Source organism: Haplochromis burtoni, unplaced genomic scaffold, assembly GCF_018398535.1.
Source record: "Haplochromis burtoni strain Fernald_Lab_line unplaced genomic scaffold, NCSU_Asbu1 Contig_407, whole genome shotgun sequence".
Taxonomy (NCBI): Eukaryota; Metazoa; Chordata; class Actinopteri; order Cichliformes; family Cichlidae; genus Haplochromis; species Haplochromis burtoni.
This window is the reverse complement of record NW_024582768.1, coordinates 487,425-508,542: the sequence shown is the minus strand read 5'-3', so window position 1 is coordinate 508,542 and position 21,118 is coordinate 487,425. Positions and strand designations below refer to the sequence as shown.

At 41.2% G+C, this 21,118-nt stretch overlaps 1 protein-coding gene across 5 annotated transcripts in view; it reads right to left on the bottom strand.

Annotated features, from left to right (window-relative positions):
- LOC102306686 (metal transporter CNNM4) overlaps positions 1 to 21,118 on the bottom strand; it is a 41,831-nt gene that overhangs the window by 16,575 nt on the left and 4,138 nt on the right. For 3 of the 5 annotated variants that reach the window (XR_317186.3, XM_005944588.2, XM_042213010.1), the window contains exons 2-6: positions 14,272 to 14,415; positions 13,137 to 13,271; positions 12,687 to 12,856; positions 8,762 to 8,858; positions 1,058 to 1,147 (exon numbers count right to left, since the gene is read on the bottom strand). Coding sequence is in view for 4 of the 5 variants with exons in the window: in XM_005944588.2 (XP_005944650.1) it covers positions 1,058 to 1,147; positions 8,762 to 8,858; positions 12,687 to 12,856; positions 13,137 to 13,271; positions 14,272 to 14,415 (636 nt within the window). In the remaining variant the exon portion in view is untranslated. Of the gene's footprint in view, positions 1 to 1,057; positions 1,148 to 1,540; positions 8,332 to 8,761; positions 8,859 to 12,686; positions 12,857 to 13,136; positions 13,272 to 14,271; positions 14,416 to 21,118 lie in introns of those variants that run through there. The other 2 variants (XM_005944590.3, XM_042213011.1) reach the window with 2 other exon arrangements.

Sequence of the window (21,118 nt, the reverse complement as noted above, 5' to 3'; positions counted from 1 at the left end):
CATCTGAACGTAGATCAGTGGTTAGCAGGAGGTGTTAGTTTTGACAGGGTTAGAAATTAGAGGTCACAGCGTCAAGAATCCCATCCAACAAGTTGCTCATTTAACTGTCACACCTGCCTTCAGAAGAAGACACAAACAGACCACATGCAGCATCAGCAGTGAGCGCTTCAGCATGTTCAAAATATACAGCAGCACCCAGCTACTGATTTTACTACAGAATAATCAATTATCTATCAATGAATATGGACAATAAAACCAAATATTAACTAAAGGTCCATTTACAAGCTGATCATAGCTTTCAGTCGCATTTTGCAGTGTTCCTGTGAGATGGGGCCATTAAATGTTTTTTTTTTAAATATCCTCGCTCAAGTTATAGAAATGAAACTCATCTCGTTTTAGTGGGATATAATGTAAACTGTATATCAGACAACACAAGCAATTAGAAGACATGATAAGCTGCTGTTTGTCAACATTTTAGGACATTATATTAATCAGCTTACTTTATAAGATGTCTGAAAATGATCACAAATACCTATTGTGAGTTTTCAAAGCTGAAAGCAAACAGTTTTCATTTAACTTCTTCTGCTAAATAAAAAAAATCAGAGGTCAAAAATGTTTAATTTACCATGCTTTCTGTAACCTTTTAATCTTTCCAAGGTTCATTTATGATTTAAAATTTTCTAACCAACTCCTTTTTGGGATTTTCTTACTTCCAGCTCTTGCTTTAAGACACAAACTTTGGAGAAGTTTGAAATATTTGAAAGCATGAGTTTGGTTGAGCAGTGTAAAAACCTTACACCTTATAACCCTTTTAGAAATATAATCATTGTTGGTAGAAATAGTAAAAACCCAGAAAAAAGGGACAGCATGAAAAAAAAAAAAAAAAAAAGCAAAACACCTTTACTTCCTACAAAACATGTGTTCTAAAACATTGACTTGTTGGATCAGGACTCTGAACATGATGCAAGAAAAGAAAGGGGGCGGGGTGATGGTGAGAAAATCTGATTAAATACAGGCCCCCGGGGCTCTGCCTCCACAGGTCCATGCAAGTATTTACCTGGGAAACGAGAGAACAGAGAAAATCTCTTAAGAGAGAGGCGTCGTGGAGGGGGGGAGGCCACTGACGGGGAAAGAGGAGGGGTGACAGCTGAGAGAGAAAGAAAGGGGGCAGAGAGAGACATGAGCGGGTTTATTTATTTATTTATGATTTTTCTCCTGATTTAGTTAGACTGGATCACTCTACGTACTCATTTTTTATTACCATAGAGCTTGGAAGTTTATTCCATTGAACTCTGAGGATAACGTAGGAGATTCTCTGAATGTCTTCTTCATCAGTAATATAGTCTTCCTACTCCCTTGACCTATAATTGAACACTTTCTAAATGGCTTTATTCTCTCAATTGCTAGTTTAAAGTCCTATTAAATGTAACATGATGCTCATTTTGTTGGTTTGTGCCCAAATGGGTTAATAGTTTACAGTTTGACTACTGTTTATGTTCAGTGCAGCCATCTTGGATTACTAATTTTGGGTTTGTGGAACGCCCCCTCAGAGTTGAGGGGGCGTTCCACAAAAAAATTCAGACTCAGAATTTTTCAACTTCCAACTTATTCAGCAACACACCACAACATCCGAGTTCTCACACACTCAAAGCCCTTAAAAAGGGAGAATTGTAAAATTCAACAAACAACAGACAAAGCATTAGATAATGTCCTACAGAAAAACAACCCCACCACAATTTCTACATAAATGGAATGTTCAAGTTTATAATTCTCTCTCTGTCTAGATTACATGATATCTGAATGCATCACTGGAATAAAAGTTACTCTGTTTTCAGGATTAGAAATGGTCAAGTGTTTGACATTTACATCCCACACACTGAGGTGGATAACGTGCACATAAAGCAGCGGTTTATCAAGTGGTGACAGAGCAACAGAAACAGGCCAACAGGGAAGAGAAACAAGAGAAGGGACAGTAGCTATATCACAGCTCCCTTTAAGTGTTTGACATCTTATTACCATGACAAAAGTCACTGACAGTGTTAGATATTTGTGACCTGATTCAATCTTTAATGTAAATGTCTGGAATTTTGTGACTAGTGGCACAAAGATGAAATGTTCACAGTGTAACCTGCTATAGACAGTCAAGGACTGTCTGAACAGAAATTCATTAAATTAAAAAAAAAGTCTTTCAAAAAACATGACTGCACTGACCAACATTTTTTAAAACATTATTTTTCTTGGATTGCACAAGAGTAGCTTTGCATGATTCACAATTCAAAATAAGTCTAAGATAAATTTGTATTCATACTGGGCCTTGATGGAGCCCATCAGTTCATCCTTTATTTGACACAAGCTTTTCAAGCTTTCAGCCAACTTTCTTTTGATTGGCTGCCCCTTACAAAACGTAAGCTTTGAAAAGCAGGTTCTGTGCTCACAGCTACAGATGACCATATTAGGGATATATGTTCTCACTGACAACAAACGTTTAACAGTACTTTGTAGGATATCCACTTTAAGACCTTCACGTCCATGTTTCTAATTTACTACAGATTATGACAGGGTTGGGAAGTTCATCTTCAAGGTATGCAGAGAGAGGTTTGGTGAGGTTAGTTGAATGGAGCCCACAGCCCCAAGGATAGAGGTATTGGGGGAGAGAGAGAGAGAGAAAAAAACGTTATCAAAGACACCCGGCAGCTCTGTCAGAACTGGGGGAAAGCTGCACCAGATGAGAAAGCCACTTGAAGGAGCTGTGGGACAAGATCAAACGATGGGAATTGATAAGTGATTCCGATTCACTTATCGATTTGATGTCATTGGGTTCTCATTGCCTCCATGGCACCAAGGACCCTGGACAAGATGGGATGCCGCTATTAACATCTGGAGGATGCCACAATCCAGACTTACTTTCCTTTTAAGGGAAACCTATGACACCCTCCCATGCCACTGGAATATCACACAGTGGTACAATGAGGAGGTAAGCTGTTCTCTCTGTGGGAGCCCCAAGGCAAATTTCCAGGACATATGATCAGGATGTAAGGTGGCACTGACTCATACTGTAAATGGATCTTTTGTTTCAACTCAAGTGTGCTAATACATCTCCCCGTTTCCATCTCTGTCGGACAAACAGTAGCTGTCACATTTAATAGCCATTATATAGGAAACTGTTGTGACTTGCTGATCTAAAAAAAAGGTGCTGGCACTGATCCAGTCTTCAGTGTCTGTAGCTTCTGCAGTTCTATAGATTATATTAACTATAATAAGTGTAAGATATATGAGATATATTTTCTGCTGGCATATTTCAAGTGTGCATGGAAAATTACAGAAAGGAGGACAAGTTGAATCTTTTTTTCCAAATACAAATCTTTCATTCTCATTTTCCTTATGCAGATTTGTTTCAAAGTTTAATAAAAGCTTATGTACCACTGCAAACTTTGAAATACATGTTAATGTCAGCTTGCAAACTTAGCTTGAGTCTGTAGGTGTCTTTCCATAGGGCAACATCCCTTGCTTCCTTATTTTCGTCACCTACAGTCATGTGAAAAAGTACTTTGTTCTTACGATCTACTTGGTCTATTTGGTTCACATGACTCTGTGGAGCCCTGTGAAAAACCAAGTACATCCATACTTGCTTCCACAGGAATTAAGAGGGTAAGTAGAGTAAGAACATGGCTTCAGTTTTCAAAGCTGCACTTAAAGAAACCACAAAACTTGTGGAACAATATTCTTGAGACAGATGAGACCAAAGTAGGAATGTTTGATCATAGTGCACAGTGAACTGTTTGGACAAAACCAAACACACGATGCCAGCATGAATACCTCATACCAACTGTCAAGTATGGTGGAGGAGTGATGATTTGGACTTGTTTTGCAACCATAGGACCTGAGCATCTTGCAGTCATTGAGTCAACCTGTTTTCAGTGCTAACCACAGTCATTAGCACTATTGCCTCAGAGCAAGAAGGTTCTGTGTTCAAATTCACTCGTCAACTCGTCAAGTTTGCATGTTCTCTCCGTGCTTTCAATTGTTGAATTGTTTCAATTCAATTGTATTTATACACCACCGAATTACAACAGCAGTAGCCTCAAGATGCTTATTACAAGGTAGAGACCCTACAAAAATACAGAGGAAATTATTTCAGTGTGCTCTCTCCAGGCACTCCAACCTTCATTTACCATCCAAAGACATGCATAGATTAGCTTAAGCGGGAATATTAAATTGGCCATAGGTATAAAAGTGAGATTAAATGATTTGTTAGTTGTCCCTGTGATACACTGGTCAAAAATACCTTGTTTTTATAGCAATGATGGTGAACCCATGACCTAGTTCATAAAACCTGTAATACAGCACTGAAGGGACACCATTTAATTGGACTAAAGCTCGGGTCTAAGTGTTAATGTATTTGATGCTTCCTTTATACAATGAAAAACAGGCTTCAGTGTTAAGGACTCTCTTTCATCCACACAAGTTCAGGTAAACTTCTCAAAAAGGCGAACCTTAAGGTGCTTTTTTCTCTAATTAGGCTGCAGTAACATGACTTTACAACAAAAAGCATATAAAAGAGCAGGTGTGGATAGGGACACACACTTATGGACAGAATATGTCACTGCAGGGCAAGTGCAGTACTAAACTGCTGGATTAACCTTTTAACCTTCTATAACAGAAATCCTCTCAACAACCTGGGAGGTTCAACTCAGGAGAAACAATCAGCTAATCTGTAAACTGGCCACAGAAAATGCCACCAGACTATTGGTTTTTCTTTTGGTTTTTTTAGAGCCTTCATTTTGGCCATTTCTCATTTCTTAGACATTTTCAACAAGTTCTGAAAAAATGTAAAGCTAGAACAGTTTTCTAGAGTTCTTTTGAGGACTACGTTGACATTATCATGCAATACATGCATAACTACTACAATAACACTTGTATTACTACACAATTCTTTTGCGTCAACTTGCAACTTTAGCACAGGATGGAGTGCAGTGAGTTTTACAGAAAGAAGCAGATATTATGCTGAAAGAGTTATTAAAAGCTTCTATGTACTACATTCTAACTCCTCTACATCACAATTTAACCAATATGTTTGGTGTGAGAAAACTCATGTGTTAAGATTACAAGTCACTGAGTAACTGATTAATTTACTTGCAAATGCTACTTCTGTTTCCATATTTTTGTATTTGAATAATAACATGCAGATTGTAACTGATCTCCAAGCAGAGTCAGGGGCAGCTTGTCTAACAAGTTGGTCTCCTGTCAACCCTTTGTTAACAGGGGTACAGACACACTCATGACAGAAATGACAATTTCCTACAGATCCAATTCAAGCTACGTAGGTTCCAGATACAATAGGAGACACAATTTATAGGATGGATGGAACATGAGATTCAATTCAATTCCATTCAAATAGCCCCAATTCACAACAACTGTTGCCTAAAAGTAAGGCTTACAATCACACAGCCCCCCTATGAGCAAGCACTTGGAAGGAAAAGGAGCAGCAATACAGAAGCGGTGTATAAAAACACAGATAGTAAAAAGTGATAAAAATGTATTATGGGCACCCACTGCAGCCTCAGCCTGTTGTCATATGACCCACCCTAACTATATGCTTTATCTAAAATTAAAGTTTTAAGTTTAATATTAATGGTATCTGTCTTCTGAATCCAAATTGTGAAATGGTTCCGTGGAAATGGGTCCTTACAGCTAAAAGCTCTACCTGCTTTTAAAAGCTCTAGGAACCACAAGTAGATAGCGGTCTGAGAGCAAAGTGCTTTCATAGGATGATATATGATATGATATGATATATCTGAAGTATTATGAGGTCCTTAAGATATGACAGGGCCTGATTATTCAAGATTTTGAATCTAAAGATTATTTTAAATTCAATTCTGATTTTAACAAGGAGTCAGTGAAGAGCACTAATATAGGAGAAATATTCTCTCTTTGTAGTCCCTGTCAGTACCCTCGCTGCAGCATTCTGGATCAACTGAGGGGCTTTTAAGGGAGTTTTTCAAGCAACGTGAAAATACTGAATTACAACAGTCCAGCCTAGATGTAATAAATGTAAGCTAGCTTTTCAGCATATTTCTGACACAGTGATGGGCCACGGTAATGTCATCTCAAGTATTTAGTGAGACATCGTGTTTCTAAGATTCCTAGGACTGAGTACAATAACCTCAGTTTTATTGAAATGTAAAAGTTAAAAAAAAAAAAAAAAAAAAAAACAGATCAATCCAGGCTTTTATATCTTTAAGACGTGACTGTAGTTTTACAGGCTGATTTGTATCATATGGCTTCATGGATAAATAAAGCTGGGTATCATTTGCATAACAATGAAAACCTATGCAGTGTTTCCTAATAGTATTGTCTAAGGAATGCATGTATAATGTAAAAAGTATTGGTCCCAGCACAAAACCCTGCTGAAGAAGACTCCCCATTTACATACACAAACTGGAATCTGTCAGATAGATATGCTTTAAACCCAAGCAATATCATCATGCATTTAAATCTTTGTAGCAAACAGACAACACTATGGAAGCACACAGATGAGTCTACAGCTGGAGAACTGCAGGCCATATTACCTGTGACACAACAGGTGAACAGTAAGAATGTACAGCTGATAAATGTGATAGGAACATCTCTGATAAATCCCATATAGGTTACTATATGAAATAAGTCACTATATGAAAGTTTGAAATTAATTAATCTACACAGATGAAGCTACACAAAACATTACTATGAGTTATAAAAGAAGGTAATGAGATAGTGAAGTGAGAGCCAAAACCAAGTGAGAGATCTGTACATGGGAATGTATTTGCACAACCTCATGGTAAATTTAACATAACTCTACAACATTTTAGAGTTACCTTGCAAACATTACCTTTCAACAAGGTAACGTAAGTTCCTCAAAAGATTTGTGTGCCAGTTCCAAATAAGATTTGCCTTAATTGCTATACTTTTACATTATCTGACAATAAGTTTTACATGAACTCAGAAATTTTTTACATAGCCTTGCGTAACTTTACTCAAATTTAATCAAAGTTTTACCTGCATATGAAGCACAAAATTCAAAATAATGCTGCATCCATGTTTTCCAAAAGAATTTCTCATTTTGATTCATTGACCGCAAAACAGTTTTTGATTTTGCTTAAATCCATTCTAAATGAGCTTTGAATCAGGATCTGGATCATGTTTACATTTGCCTTTTTTCCCCACATGTCATAATCTTTGCGAACACATAAATATAGATTCATGAGTTTCGGAAATACTATTTTTTTAATATTTCAAGCAGCATCGAAGTTCTTTTGGAATCGGGAAATTGGGATTCTAAACTTTCAGCTTCCATAAGCCTCCAGGAAAACATAAAGATCTCTATCAAATAAGGTACCAGACATAATTACATGTGACTAATTATTCTTATGTGCATAGTTATCACCCAGAAACTTTGAGCCAAGAAAATGTGTTTAGTTCTTGCAATGTGCATTCCTTTTGATTCACATGAAGAGTTGGTATATATAGGGGTGGCTGTAGCTCAAGTGGTAGAGCAGGTCATCCACTGATCGGAAGGTTGGTGGTTTGATTCCTGGCTTCCCCTAGTCTACATGACAAATATCCTTGGGCAAGATACTAACCCCAAATTGCTCATCCATCGGAGTGAGCGCTATATAACACGCTCCGATTAACACTGGGACCACTGTTACCTTCATCCTCCACATCTTCTCGAGCTCTTCTCTGAGCCTTGGTATTTCTCAAACTTCTCGTGTTCCTTCTTCTTGATGTAGCTGTCATTCGGTATCACTACAGCCGTTTTCCTCTGCTTGTCCACCACTATTATGTCTGGTTGATTAGCCACCCTCATTTTTTCCATCTGTATCTGGAAGTCCCAAAGGATCTTAGCATGGCTCATTGTCGACCACCCTTTTGACCTCAGGACTTCCTGGCCATACTCAACACAGATGTTCCTGTACACTATGCCGGCGCCTTGTTTATGGCGTTCCACGTATGCCCTGCCTGCCAACATCCTTGCATCCTGCTGTGATGTGCTGGAGTGTCTCAGGGGCATCTTTACACAGCCTGCAACTGGGGTCTTGCCTGGTGTGGTAGACTCCAGCCTCTATGGATTTTATACTTAGAGCTTGTTCCTGTGCTGTCTTTCAGTCCAGCCCCTGGTAGGATTTCTGGATGTCAGCCACTTCTTCCATCTGCCGGTGATGCATAACATGCAGGGGCCGGTCCTTCCATGATGGAAATTGAAAACCCAGAAGTTCAATTCCTTGGAATATTTAGTCTGTCAGTTGGTTTCAGTTTGTGTGCTGGAGAAGGTAATTAATGGCCCAGTCTACTCTGTGGATATGGAGATTACTTTTATTTTTACAAGAGTGCAATGGTAAAGTGTAAAGAATAGAAACACTTGCATTATACTGCCAAAACATAAGTGATATGGATGATGGAATCAGAATAGCTAAATTCTTATGAATTCCCAATTTATTCTTAGGTTGTTCCATTACAGACCATGAAACTGAAGTGCTGCACAAGTTCAAAGCCATTTATGCTCATATTTGAAACACACGAATATCAAGACCTCCAAGTTGGCACAAAGAACAGGGGCAGAAACAGCTTATAACACTCTAACCCAGTGACTATCACGGAGACTTCAGTTTTATCTGAACTGACAAGTTTGTCTGGGATAGGAAGAACACAGCTTCAATTTTGTATTTGGGTCAGTAAATGGTACAAATGTAAATGCACATGTGTTGGTATACGTGTGTCTCACCCATTGTTGGTGTGCTTAGAGCCATGACTCCATAGTAGGAGAACGGGCCAGTTTCAAACTTCATGTTCTCATTTCCGGCTTCAACCTCCACCCGTCCCTGTAATATAAATACGAATGCAAACGTAAATATACAAACACACAGACAAACACAAACTAGGGAAATCTTTGATGAAGAAGTGACCATTCCAAACATTTTCAGTAACACAAGGCTTAGATGGGGACCAGGCTGCTAAGCTAAAACTATCTTTGTGGAAAGGTCTTCTTTATGTCTATCATTTAATGACCAAAAGAGATTTTCCATCAGACAATAACAGAGACATCTCCTTGAAAACCACATCTGACTCCTGCAGAAAATTTTGTGCACAACTGTAGCATCAGCCTGTTTACTGGCTTCTGTAACCACACAGCCTCCACTTCTGCCATGCAGACCACATTAAGATCTAAAACCACTACATCCTGACTCAATATGTCAGCAACGCTAGGCTTGGTCTACTGTTTATGAGAAATGGTCAATTTGTTTATATGAATATATAAAGTCTGAAAGATCCAAAATGTTTTTTTAGAGGAAGCATTTCAGCATAAGAAGCTGTGGTATGCCAACTTGGCAGCTGAGGCAGAGGACAGAGGCTGGAAGATCAAGGTGCGCCCGGTGGAAGTGGAGTGCACGGACTTTGTTGCCAGTACAACAGCAAAACTGCTTAGAGAGATTGGGATCAGAGGACAGGCGCAATGGCAGGCTATAAGAGAACTAGCTAACACTGCTGAGAGGACCAGTCACTGGATATGGTTAAAAAGGGCTGACATCACTTGGGCAGCTACAACTGTCAGCTAACCGCGAGAGAAAAGAAAATATTATGCTCTTCTCCCCTCTGCTCTTCTTCCCTTTTCTGGGAGGCGGTGGGGAGGTAGAGCGTACAGCCCAATCCAGCGGGCAGCTGTGGGAAGCCAGATCGGATGCCCCCCTTCCGGCTCTCCTCTCTGCTCTCTCCTATCTTGTACCTTTTCTATCCCTTTGAAGAAGTGAAGCTCCATAAATGCTAAAGAGGTAAGTATTATTTCTCAGTTGCAGTGAATAGATAGGAGAAAATAAACTGTACAAAAATAAACAGAAGAAAAAATAATAGAAATAACAACTTAACATAAACCAGTGACACACTGCAGGGCCTGATCAACCCTGGCAGGACCTCCTTGGATTGTCCACTACTGATGATGTGTCCCAAATCTTAATATGATAACCTAGATCAGATCTCTAATCCCCCCCCCCAAAACAATGGCAGATTAGCTTGGTAAAAGACCAAAAGTTGAGGCACACAACGATGTGTGCTGCTGGTAAAGTTTCTGGGCTGCCTTTCCTCATAACAGTCATCCCTCAAGATTCTCGCCATTTAAAGCTATGCATTATCAGGGAGTACAACATCTAGTCCTTTTACTGAATTTAAAGGGGCGTGAAATAGAGTTACTTCCATAGCATTTCATTAGTTGTTGTTTTGGGGTTTGTTTTTTTTTTCATTTTAATGATTTGCTTTTAATAGAGGAATCCATGTTGCCTTTACCAAACTGGCATGATTAGTAATGCAAAAGCCCAAATGTTTTTGCACTTTTGAATGTATCACATTTCCAGTAATACTCTCAGCCAGCTATATTACCTTAATCATGTTGCTGAACATCTTTCCTCACACCCTGTTTTGCAGGACATTTTACTATTTCCCTTATTTCCAGGATTTACTGCCCTGTCCTCCAGGGCAGTAAATCAAAACCTCAAAAGGTTTTCAGGCTTTCCAGGACCTGCAGGAACCAGACTGTCTATGTGATACATGTGTGCCCTGGAGTCTCTGCAGTGAAAAATCCACGAGTCGGGTCTTATGGCATGTAAGAGAAACACCTTAGCCTCCTATAAATATTACATCCTGCCGCAGGCACTCCAGTGTAGGGTTCAGTGTCTCTTTACCTCAAACAAATCAACACATAGACGTTTGTGCTTTCCTTGCTCTCAGGACTCCCGATAATACACTGCCTTAATTTAACCTTTAACATAAATGCTGCACTGATCTGATTCCAACCTAAAACTCAATGCAGCGCCACGAGGTCTGTCAATAAAGACAAGCTAAAATCTACATTTTCCAAGGTATAAGGATCAAACTGGTCCTCACCAAGACAGACACGTGTGCACACACACACACACATTGCCAAGTGGTGGAATGGGAGCAGTTCTGCTCAGGTTGCACACTGAGCATGCAGAGTCCCTCTATCCACACCTCAGGTGTTGACAACAAAGCCTACAGAAACTAACAACAGTTTCGCCTCAGCACAGCAGACACAGCCATCGTATGTGTATTCATCTGCATCTTGCTTTGAAACACTAAATAGAGAACTTGTACTCAATTCTCCAAATACCCTCCTAAGGGCATGCACACTTTTGTTGTACACTGTAAGTACCTTAAGTCAGGTACAGACTCGAAAGGTGTTTAGAGCCTGCATGTGTGCAAATCACCCCTACACACACACACACCAACCACTCTAACAACCAGAGATAAACCTGTTGGTCACCAGATTAAGCAGGTCAATCTACGTCATCCAGTCTGACTACATTATGACCCTTGAAATCTATGGAGGACCAAAACTGCCAAAATGAAAATAGATAAATGAATCGATAAATCAATAAGAGACTCAAAAAAGAATAAATCATGAATCCCAAAAATACAATGTAGAGTACTTCTTATTTAGTGTCAATTTAATTTACATTTGGTTTACAAATGTATAAACATTCACATTTTCAGTGGTTTGAGGAGACTATGAGCACGTTAAGATAACTGTGATTTAATGCTAAATGAATACAATTGAATTGAAGTGAACACTTACACTATGCATTCATTCATTTGATTTTGTACTTCTCTGCCTGTATCATTCTCCACATGCATTGTTTCTGATTTTTTATTTCTACATTTCTTTGTGCATTTATTTTTTGATATATAAATGAAGCAGGCAATGAGTGAAAGTGTCACATGGAGTCAGATTTTTGCCTATTATCTGACTGATGTTAAGATGAATGAGCAGTGGTGAAACCACAAAACATACTGTTATTGTAGTCACCCCTAAAATGATCTTTATCAGTCTAAGTGTATGATATTTTTGCAATATTTTCACCAATGCGCAACTCAAGGCTTTAAATATCTCTAGCTTCAAAGCCATCAGACTCTGTTAGCAATGACAGTCACTTTATCTTTGGTTAGTCAGCTAGGTTTGGAGTGGTGTGCAACTTTAGTGTTTTTAACTTATTAGCATACTTGGGCAGAAATCTCATAGAGACTAGCTGGGAACCACCAGTCCCTAGGGCAGGGGTGTCAAACTCAAATACACAGTGGGCCAAAATTCAAAACTGGAACAAAGTCGCGGGCTAATGTTAATATTTATTGAAATATATTTATTCCTCCAGATATAAGAATGAATCTTTTCTTATGGACTAAAACACGTTTTGCTGAAAAACTGAATATGGAACAAGCAAAGCTTAATACTAAACAATATATATATTAGCTATATAATACCAGTAGGCCAGCTCTAATAGTAATTTGGTATGGCTTCGCAGACCAAATGTAATTAGGCTGCGGGCCAAATTTGGCCCGCGGGCCAGAGTTTGACACCTATACCCTAGGGGAAAAAATGACTATTCCACAGCCAGTTGTGAGAACTTGACCAAAGTGTACTTGGTCATAAAGAATTTTATGGTGCTGCATCAAAAACGGTGTTTGGTGTTCAGGAGATTGTCAATAGGTTGTATGGAACATGACAATTTGTCTGCAAACACTCACCAATTACTCACCAACTGGTAGTGAAACAGTATTTCAAAAGTCCCAGACATACTCCTGATTACCACCAAATCATATAGGTGATGTCACCATTTCTACAGACTATATGAATGTGTTTTTACCTGCAGAATGAGAACAAAGTAGTCGACAGGTTTGCCTCTCTGATAGAGGAAGTGCTGTGGCGATCGTTTATCATTTTCATTAAACTTTAGTTCCTGGATGACATCCGGATGTTTGAGGATCCTAAGTAGGACTTTCTCTGTGATCTGGAATGGGCTGAACAGGCTCACCTCTAATGGGAGAGAAACAAAGACATTGTAAACGATCAAATTAAAACAGCAGAAAATACAGGCCTTGGACTAATTATTGACTGAGAGGTTTTTAGTAGATAACTTTATAGCATTTTACAGTCAATAAATAAAAATCAGCTGATTAGTTTAAGCCCTGTTAATTTGCATACTAAAAGATAGCATGTACAGACAGTGGCTGTGATTCAGCAGAGGATAATAGTCAGTGGCACTGAAACAAATGTGTGCTGGCTAAATGCAAGATTATTGCCTAGTGAATATCACCTGTGGCCAGGAAACGATGAGCTGCCAGTAGGAGCTGAGGAGAGATCTTCACCTTACTGTCCCCTTCTTGCTTGAACGCTGAGAAGTCGCGTTTGTTTTTGTTGGGATCCACCTTCTTCCTGTTCCTGTTGTCAGCTGTGGCAAGAAAGAAAAGAAATAGGAGTTTAAATAATAGTAAAAATGAATGAAATTAAATGAAAAGTCATGTTTTGCTCTGTTAAAATTTCAAAAAAGTTTAAACTTAGAAAGGTGAAAGTCAAAGAGGAGGAGGCAGCACGAGCAGGCACCAGCTGATAGCACTCCGGCAATTTCAGTGTTTTTTTACGGTGTCCCACACAAACCGTTAACTAACTGACTCTATTGCACTCCACATACCACTGCCTTTGTAATGCAGATGCTGCTCCATGGACAATTCTACCCTCAAGAATCTCATGTTTACAAGCTGCTACACTGGTCACTTTAAATCATTAAACCTGTAAATTGTAAATTTTAAAATGTTATTGATCCTTTTACCTTACTCTTAAGCGTATATTTATTTCTCTTCTTATATTTATTGTTGTCTTTTGCACTGAATGGAACTGGAGCCTCGTCTGTACTGTACTGTACATAGCAGAGATGACAATAAAGTTTACTTTGAGAAGTTATAAGGTAATGCTAGCAAGCTTGTTTACCAAGGTGAATTCACAAGCTATACAGGTGTAACGCAAAGCAATACGTGTCAGGCAAATGAATAATAAAATATTAAAAATATACTCATTAAAACTAAAGGAACAACTTTTGTGGTCTGTAACTTACAGCAAGTCAAATTATTAGGGACATAAAAACACTCCATCATGTGAGTTATTAAAGGTTGAGCTTTTCAGACCTTAGTCATGTTAATGTGATCATTAACAATATAAATATCATAAAGTTGGACACTTTAACATGGGAGACTGTGGGGATTTTATTTAACATTTAAATTATATATAATTATATATATTATGAGTAGGACAACACAGCAATCATCTCTAAGTACAGGTCCTGCGTACATGTGCTGCTGTATCACTGTACCAGTGCTTTTGTCGGTGAGTGAGTGTTTATGTGTTATAACATTTATGTGAGTGCTGCAGTCAGCAATTAGCAAGAGCTGACTCACTGTAGAGGTCAGATTCATCCAGGATCTCTGACTTGATGATCTCCTCGATAACATCCTCTAAGGTGACTAATCCCAGCACCTCATAGAAAGGATCTCCCTCCCCCTCATTGTTCACCTTCTGGACGATGGCCAAATGAGATTTACCTGGTGAGGACACAGATCACCTAAAGGTTATGAGAAACAAGAGCACTGTAGAACATGCATATCATTTTTCTCATCATTTTAAATTCCCTATGTTTCCAGAAATCATTTAACAGGAAAGTGGGGCAGCATCAAACACGACAGAGGAGAAGAAGTTAGCGAGTTTCAGTGCAGCTGCTGCGTCTTTAACTTCAGCATCTAGCCTTTAGACAGATTTAGCTCCTGCTACAAGAAAACATCCTTTTTTGTTTTACAACAGTCACACTGCTATTCGATCTGTCAGTGGATTTATCCTGACTGATGAGAGGGCAGACTCATGCCTTAATATAGCCCAGACTAGGCTAAGAGCTTTGAAGAGAAAAGAGTTGGAAGGACTGCCAGAATGAGATAAAGAGAAGTGAGACAGAGAGAGAGGCAGGAGGAGAACGAAGCTAAGTATAAAGAGGTATATAACAAGAGGACACAAAGCATTAATGCACTCATGACTCTGCATTGTTCTCACAACACTCCCCACATGCACCGACTGCATGCAGCACTGTGTGCAAACAACTAAACCTGATACAACATGATGAGCAATGGCTGCCAGTAAGAGTTAAGTAAAAACATTATCAGGTCAGCAGGATGGAAACCTGTCACAGTTCATGGTCATCAAACACCAGCAGAAGCAGAAGCACTATCTACTTTTGGCCTCCATGGTGCTCACTGATTTGTATGAAGTAAAAGAAACAGAAATGTCTGTTTTCAGCAAGAAAACATTTATTCTGTTTCAATAGGTTTCATCAACTCCAGTGGTGAACCTTTAAACAGCGTTTCATTCCCAGCCTTTTTCACCTGACCTGCTTTGAAAAGGTCTTGAGCAACCCATTATTTCTTTATATTTTGCAAGGAAATAGGCACAGTGACTTACTGAAGTGTTGTGTGTTTTTATGTCCAGGTTATGCATTTACTGCATTGACAATATGTTTTGGATAATTTTCATACTGAAAACCGAAGCAGTTGCCCATCATACACTTTCCAGTTCGTATTGCATGGTAGATTAAAATCTGATGATACAGCCCAAATCAAAAAATTAAGACCACACGAAAAATGACAACAACAACAAAAAAAAAAAGCATATTATGCATGCTTGGATCTTAACAAGGTTCCAAGTAGAGCCTCAATATGCAGCAAGGAGAAATGGGAGAGAGAAAAAACATTTTTTGAGCATGCAATTTGTTGAAAACAACTCTTACACTGAAGCAGGCTGCTATACAGCTGATTAAAAGTTTTGGACCACACCTCCACACCTCCAGTCATGCCAATAACGTTGGAAACATTCGGGACCATCCATTCATCCATCCATCCATTTTCTTCCACTTATCCGCGGCAGGGTCGCGTTGGCAGCAGCCCAAACAGAGAAGCCCAGACCTCCCTCTCCCCAGCCACCTCCTCCAGCTTGTCCGGGGGAACACCAAGGCGTTCCCAGGCCAGCCAAGAGATATAATCTCTCCAGCATGTCCTGGGTCTGCCCTGGGGCCTCCTCCCGGTGGGACATGCCCGGAAAACCTCACCCAGGAGGCGCCCAGGAGGCATCCTTGTTAGATGCCCAAACCACCTCAACTGGCTCCTTTCGAAATGGAGGAGCAGCAGCTCTACTCTGAGCCCCTCCCGAATGGACAAACTTCTCGCCAGCCACCCTATTTCCGCTACTTGTATTCGCCATCTCGTTCTTTCGGTCACTATCCACAGCTCGTGACCATAGATGAGGCAGGGGCGTAGATCGACTGGTAAATTGAGAGCTTCGCTTTTACACTCAGCTCTCTTTTCACCACATGGGACAGGTACAGTGTGCGCATCACTGCAGCCGCTGCACCAATTGGTCTGTTGATCTCCCTCTCTCTTCTCCCATCACTCGTGAACAAGACCCCGAGATACTTAAACTCCCTCACTTGGGGCAGGAACTCGTCCCTGACCCGGAATGGGCACTCCACCCTTTTCCGGCTGAGGACAAAGGCCTCAAATTTGGAGGTGCTGATTCTCATTCCCACTGGTTCACACTCAGCTGCGAACCGTTCCAAGGCAAGCTGTCCATCACCTGATGAAGCCAACAGAGCCACATCATCTGCAAAAAGCAGAGATGAAATCCTGAGACCACCCAAGTGAAAGCCTTCTTCCACTTGGCTACACTTAGACATTCCGTTCATAAAAATTATAATTTCATAAAAATTATGAACAGAATGGGTGACAAAGGGCAGCTCTGGCAGAGCCCATCACTCACCAGGAACGAGTCAACTTATTGCCGTCTATGCGGACCAAGCTCTTGCAACTGTTGTACAAGGACTGAATGGCCCGTAGCAATGGGCCAGACACCCCATACTCCTGGAGCACCCCCCACAGGACCCCCGAGAGACACGGTCAAATGCCTTTTCCAAGTCCGCAAAACACATGTAGACTGGTTGGGCAAACTCCCATGCACCCTCAAGCATCCTCAAGAGGATAAAGAGCTGATCCAGTGTTCCACGAACAGGACGAAAACCGCACTGTTCCTCCCGTTTCCGAGGTTCGACTAACGGACGGACTCTCTTCTCCAGCACCCTGGCTTAGACTTTCCCAGGGAGGCTGAGGAGTGTGATTCCCCTGTAGTTGGAACACATCCTCCGGTCCCCTTTCTTTAAGATGGGGACCACTACCCCCGGTCTGCCAGTCCAGGGGTACTGCCCCTGATCTCCACGTAACATTGTAGAGACGTGTCAACCAAGACAAACCCTACAACATCCAGAGCCTTCAGGAACTCTGGGCAGACCTCGTCCACCCCAGGGGCTCTGCCACCAAGGATTTGTTTAACTGCCTCAGTGACCTCGCCCCCAGAGATTGGCGGGTCATCCCCTTCATCCCCAGACTCTGCTTCTGCAACGGAAGACGAGCCAGTGGGATTGTGGAGGTTCTCGAAGTATTTCTTCCACCGCCCGACAACTTTCTCAGTCAAAGTCAGCAGCACTGTACTGGTGCCACGTGCACTTATGGACACTCTTATGTTCGAACATGGTGTTCGTTATGGCCAAACTGTGGTTTGCAAGGAAGTCCAATAACAAAACACCGCTCGGGTTCAGATCCTGGAGGCCGTTCCTCCCAACCACGCCCTTCCAGGTCTCACTGTCATTGCCCACGTGAGCACTGAAGTCTCCCCAGGAGGAGCACCCTCCAGTACCCCACCAAGGGACTCCAAGAAGGCTGGGTACTCTGAACTGCTGCTCAGCGCGTAAGTGCAGATGACAGTTAGGACCCATTCCCTGACCCGAAGGCGAAAGGAACAAACCCTCTCGTCCACTGTGAGAAACCCCAACATACCAGCAGCAAGCCAAGGGATTACCAAGATACCCACCCCAGCTTGCCGCCTCTCACCAGGGGCAACTCCGCGAATCCACGAATCGCTACCTTATCGTGGTGGAGGGGTTTGTGTGTCCCAGGGGTCCCATGGGCTATGTTGTCTGGGGGATTTTTGCCTCCTCCCATGGCAGATTGGTCCTAGGTGAGAGACCAGACAAAGAGCGATTCAGAAGACCTCTATGAAAAAAACAGATTCACCCTGCCTGGGATAGGGTTACCGGGGCCACGCCCTGGAGCCAGGCCCAGAGTGGGTGCCTGAGGGCGAGCGTCTGGTGGCCGGGCCTTAGTCCAGGGGGCCTGGCCGGACACAGCCCGAAAAAGGGACATGGGCCCATCTTCCTGCAGGCCCAACACCTGCACAAGTCACCGTAGGGGCCGGGTGCAATGTGAGCCGGGCGACAGCCAGGAGCGAAGTTCCTTGCGGACCGATCCCCGGCTACCAAGATTGGCAATTGGGACATGGAATGTCACCTCTCTGGTGGGGAAGGAGCCTGAGCTAGTGTGTAAGGTTGAGAGGTACCGGCTCGATATAGTCGGGCTCACCTTAACGCATGGCCTGGCCTCTGGAACCAGCCTCCTGGAGAGGGGCTGGACTCTGTCTCAGTCTGGAATTTCCCCATGGTGAGAGGTGGCAGGCTGGGGTGGGTAACATTCAGGAACATCAAGGTAAAAAATTTTATCGTCAGAGAATAAAACTTTCTTCAACCTCCAATATCCCATGTTTGTTGCTCTCTTGCAAAGTCCAAACTGTCAGTTCTGTGGGAGTTCAAGGAGAGGAGGCCTTTGAAGACGTTTTTTGTTTTTGAAGCCCTTCAGTCTCAGATGCCATCTGATGGTTATTAGGCTGCAGCCTGCACCAGTAACGGCTTTAATTTGGGTCGAGAATCGTCCAGTGGCTGTCTGTCAAGACACCAGCACTGAAATTTTTGGGGGTCTTCCACTTGACTTTCTTGTTCCATAATCCTCCGGATCATTTAAGGAATTCCAAATGACTGTCTTAATGCGTCCCACCTCAGCAGTGATGGCACACTGTGAGAGAAACTGCTTATGCAGTTCAACAACCGAACACATTCAAAAAGGGAAATTTTTTTTTTGCCTTTGCAATGAGAATGTCAGTGTGACTACCTGACAGAAAATGACAATTAATCCACATTTTTGCACAGATTTGGCCTTTTAAAGGCATGTGATCTTAAACTTTTGATCAGCTGTAAAATGCTCAAAATTTTTTTTGTCTCACTCCCATTTCTTTTTGTTGCATGTTGAAGCTCTACCACCATGCAAAATTTTTAATTTATTTTAATTGGGACTGTACTTTTGACCATATTCCCAATACCACTTGTTGAAATGCAACCCTAACCCATGAAAGAACCTCCATCATGTTTTCTAGATGTCTGTGGACACTCACTGTGGTACTTCTTTTCTAACTTCCTCTGTGTGACTTGAACCAAAAGTTTCAAATTTGGATTCATCACTCCATAAACCTGTTACCACTGAATTTCAATCCATTTCTAGTGTAATGGCATACCTCAGCTTTTTCTCTCCATTTCCCATCCTTAAGTATAGCTTCTTGAAAGCCACTCTTTCACCAGCAACCTTGACACCATAGGCTGATGTATCTCTCAGGTCCTCTGTCAGGACACTCTGCATGCCATGCTGAGATATGCCAGATTTTGGGCTAATAGCTTTTTGAGATCTTAATGGTACAAAAATACTATTGCATGCCTGTGAAACTGTTATCTTTCACAAGTTTTATAGTTTCAGTAAATACAAGGAAACAACTTACCGTATGTGCTTTTGCAAAAGGCCCCAAGCAACAACGTGCCTAATAATATAATTTAAAATTGATTAATTGCCAAGCTGTCCATTGCGTGTAGACATGACACTGGTTTATCCCTGGTGTTAAGAGCCTGAATATGACTGAATGATTCACGGCATACATATAAATATATTATATAATTTATAGTTCTTCATGTACTCAAACAGCCACTGTTTGAGGCTTAGTGCTTTCAGTGCATCAATATATCATCAGTAGTTTGAATAGTGAGCAGCTTCAGCCAACAGATTCAAACATTTGCCCCATGAGGCAAAAAAAATGACTTTGACATCAAGATTTCTATCAAACAGCTTTCTTCTTCCTACATGTGCTTTAAAAACATTTTAAAAAAATGTTCTGTGTTAAGAAATTATTGTAAAATTAAAAAAAAAAAAACTATCCCTCAATTTTCTTCTGACATGTTTAAGCAGAGATGCCCACTTCCCTCCTCCACGCCTGGGGAGACAGAGGTTTTCGCATCCAGCATGTCCTGGGTCTGTCACAGGGTCTTCTGCTACTTGGACATGCCTAGAACACCTTACCTAGGAGGCTTCCTAGACAGATGCCTGAACAACATCAACTGACTCCCTTCACTGTGGAGGACCAGCAGCTCTACTCTGAGCCCTTCCTGATGATCTCTAATGCTGAGCCTAGGCACCCTTCAAAGCAAGTTCATTCCTGCCACTTGTACCCACTTGTAAAGGTAGGAAAATAGACTACTGGGTAACTCACAAAACCACAGATGCTTCACTAATTTGCTTCAAGCTCCCATAAATTATCCCCTCCCACTCAAAATATTTCACCTGGAACTATGAAACTATTAAAGTGAGAATTAGTCTCTTATGACCCATCATAAAGACAGCCTACCATGACCAAACAAAGCCACAACTGCTAGCACTGTAGTGTGCAGTCCTAGCAATGTGGTAGCCAGCAGCCAAAGACATGATGACTCATACATCAGACAGCACTACTACCACCATCAGTCCCACCCCCCACAGGAGGTTTGAACGCCATCTCCTTACAGCACATTTTTAGCAGACAAGTTCAGTTTCTAACCTTAAACAAAAAGTGTCTCTCATCAAAAATGTGCTCATGTTGTTGAAGATTAATGGGCTGAAATATAAAAATCCAATAAATTTGTTCAGTTTACGGACTCTAACCAAGCCTGACAGCATTAACCGATAAAGCCTGCCAGCTTCTATTTAAATCTAGTCTCTTATGGTTCCAAAAAACTAAAACTGACAGTGATAGGTTCGTAGCATAAACCTATTCGCTGGAATGTTCAAGACAATTCTGCTACACAGCAAAGCAAGACACGATTAGGCAAAGTTCTTTATGTTTCTCGTATACAAGGAAGACCAACTGGACAAACGCCGTTCCTTCGCTTGACCCCAGTTGCTCTTGTCTGCTCCCTCGTAACACTGCTCTTTTATTGAGGTTACATGAATACACATAGGCTCATTAACATAGGTACACATGTGAACAAAGAGCACCGTCTGTGTGTGTGTGTGTGTGTGTGTGTGTGTG